The following is a 1,890-nucleotide window of genomic DNA, read 5'->3' as shown; positions in this document are numbered from 1 at the left end:
TGTGCAGAAGCTTTTAAGGTTAATTAGGTCCCATTTGTTTATTTTTATTTTTATTTCCAATATTCTGGGAGGTGGGTCATAGAGGATCCTGCTGTGATGTATGTCAGAGAGTGTTTTGCCTATGTTCTCCTCTAGGAGTTTTATAGTTTCTGGTCTTAGGTTTAGATCTTTAATCCATTTTGAGTTTATTTTTGTGTATGGTGTTAGAAAGTGTTCTAGTTTCATTCTTTTACAAGTGGTTGACCAGATTTCCCAGCACCACTTGTTAAAGAGTGCTTCTGGGGAAGCCCTAAATCACAGCATAAATGGATTTAACCTTCCAAACATTATTTCTATTTCTAAAATATACTAGAAATTAAAGCATTTGATGCAAGGAATATAATATTGATATTTATTAATGAAATATCTTGACCATGTATATGATTTCATTGAATACTCAGGACAGGGAAAGCAGAAAAATACAGCCAATGAGCAGCCAGCTGGTACAGAAAAATGTGGGTGAGTCACTCAGTGAAGGAGTGAACCATCTCTGAGAACAGCCTGATTAGTTTGCAGCATGGCCTCCAGGACCAGATAACCATTTGGACCTGTGGGGTGAGAGCAGGATCCAGGGATGAACCAACAACATTGATGGCTTCATGAATATCCCTTTAGTGAAGATCAACTATGTGGACCATAGGGCGATGGATGTTAGAATGGACTGACCTTTCATGCCAGGCCATAAGGTTAGCTTGACAGCAAATCTCAGGGCTTGTCTCCTTAGCAAGTCTGGGCTCCTACTCAGTTTCCTCCAGAGTCCTACTAAGCCAGATTTCTAGCTAACTCCATATAATGCTTAACTTTAAGACATATCACATCTTAACTCATGTTTATTACTAACTTGATAACAGATTCCTATATGCAGGAAATCCATGAACTTGTTATAAAGAATATGTGTCACATTCATTCACTGAGCATTGACCTACCTGATTTGGAGCCATGTACTGCTTAAAAATTGCCATAGTTGAATGTGTTTGCTTGTGGTTTGTGTATATGTCTCAGTCTGGGAGAGAGAGAAAGTGAGAAAAGCATTGGAAAATCTATGGAGAATGGAAGGAATCCAAAGAGTGCTACTTTAATTGGTGCATTCTAGTCAGTCAGCAATTTCCTTGATAGCATATGTTTGCATAAGCTCATACTTATTATTTAATGAACATATATGTGCATGAGGGGAAGAAGGGAAATAAAAGGTTTACTGCTACAATTAAAAGTTGAGTATTGAAATATGACTTAAGCATCTCTTGGGGAAATAATTCAAAAACTTAAAATGGAAATCAATTTTAAGCATTTTTGACATATGTAATATAGCAATATCTCTTATTAATACTAATCATGAATTCTGACAAAGAAGGCCAAAGGAAAAGCTAAATGGACCTTAAAAATACTCTATATGATTCAGTTCAGTTCAGTTCGGTCACTCAGTCATGTCCGACTCTTTGCAACCCCATGAATTGCAGCACGCCAGGCCTCCCTGTCCTCACCAACTCCCGGAGTTCACTCAAACTCATGTCCATCGAGTCAGTGATGCCGTCCGGCCATCTCATCCTCTGTCGTCCCCTTCTCCTCCTTCCCCCAATCCCTCCCAGCATCAGAGTCTTTTTCAATGAGTCAACTCTTCACATGAGGTGGCCAAAGTACTGGAGTTTCAGCTTTAGCATCATTCCTTCCAAAGAACACCCAGGACTGATCTCCTTTAGAATGGACTGGTTGGATCTCCTTGCAGTCCAAGGGACTCTCAAGAGTCTTCTCCAATACCACAGTTCAAAAGCACCAATTCTTCACTGCTCAGCTTTCTTCACAGTCCAACTCTCACATCCCTGCATGACTACTGGAAAAAACATAGCCTTGACT

The 1,890-nt window shown here is 39.6% G+C and overlaps 1 protein-coding gene across 1 annotated transcript in view; it reads right to left on the bottom strand.

The window, feature by feature from the left end:
• Positions 1-507: 507 nt before the first annotated feature.
• Positions 508-1,890, bottom strand: part of LOC105001205 (olfactory receptor 5F1-like) — a 3,199-nt gene continuing 1,816 nt past the window's right edge. Inside the window, exon 2 of the mRNA XM_010857377.1 lies at positions 508-587. Within this exon, the coding sequence (XP_010855679.1) occupies positions 508-587 (80 nt within the window). The remainder of the gene's footprint in view (positions 588-1,890) is intronic.

This window comes from Bison bison, unplaced genomic scaffold (assembly GCF_000754665.1).
Source record: "Bison bison bison isolate TAMUID 2011002044 unplaced genomic scaffold, Bison_UMD1.0 scf7180017864379, whole genome shotgun sequence".
In the NCBI taxonomy this organism is placed as follows: Eukaryota; Metazoa; Chordata; class Mammalia; order Artiodactyla; family Bovidae; genus Bison; species Bison bison.
The sequence above is the reverse complement of the archived record's forward strand: the minus strand, read 5'-3'. Positions and strand labels throughout refer to the sequence as shown.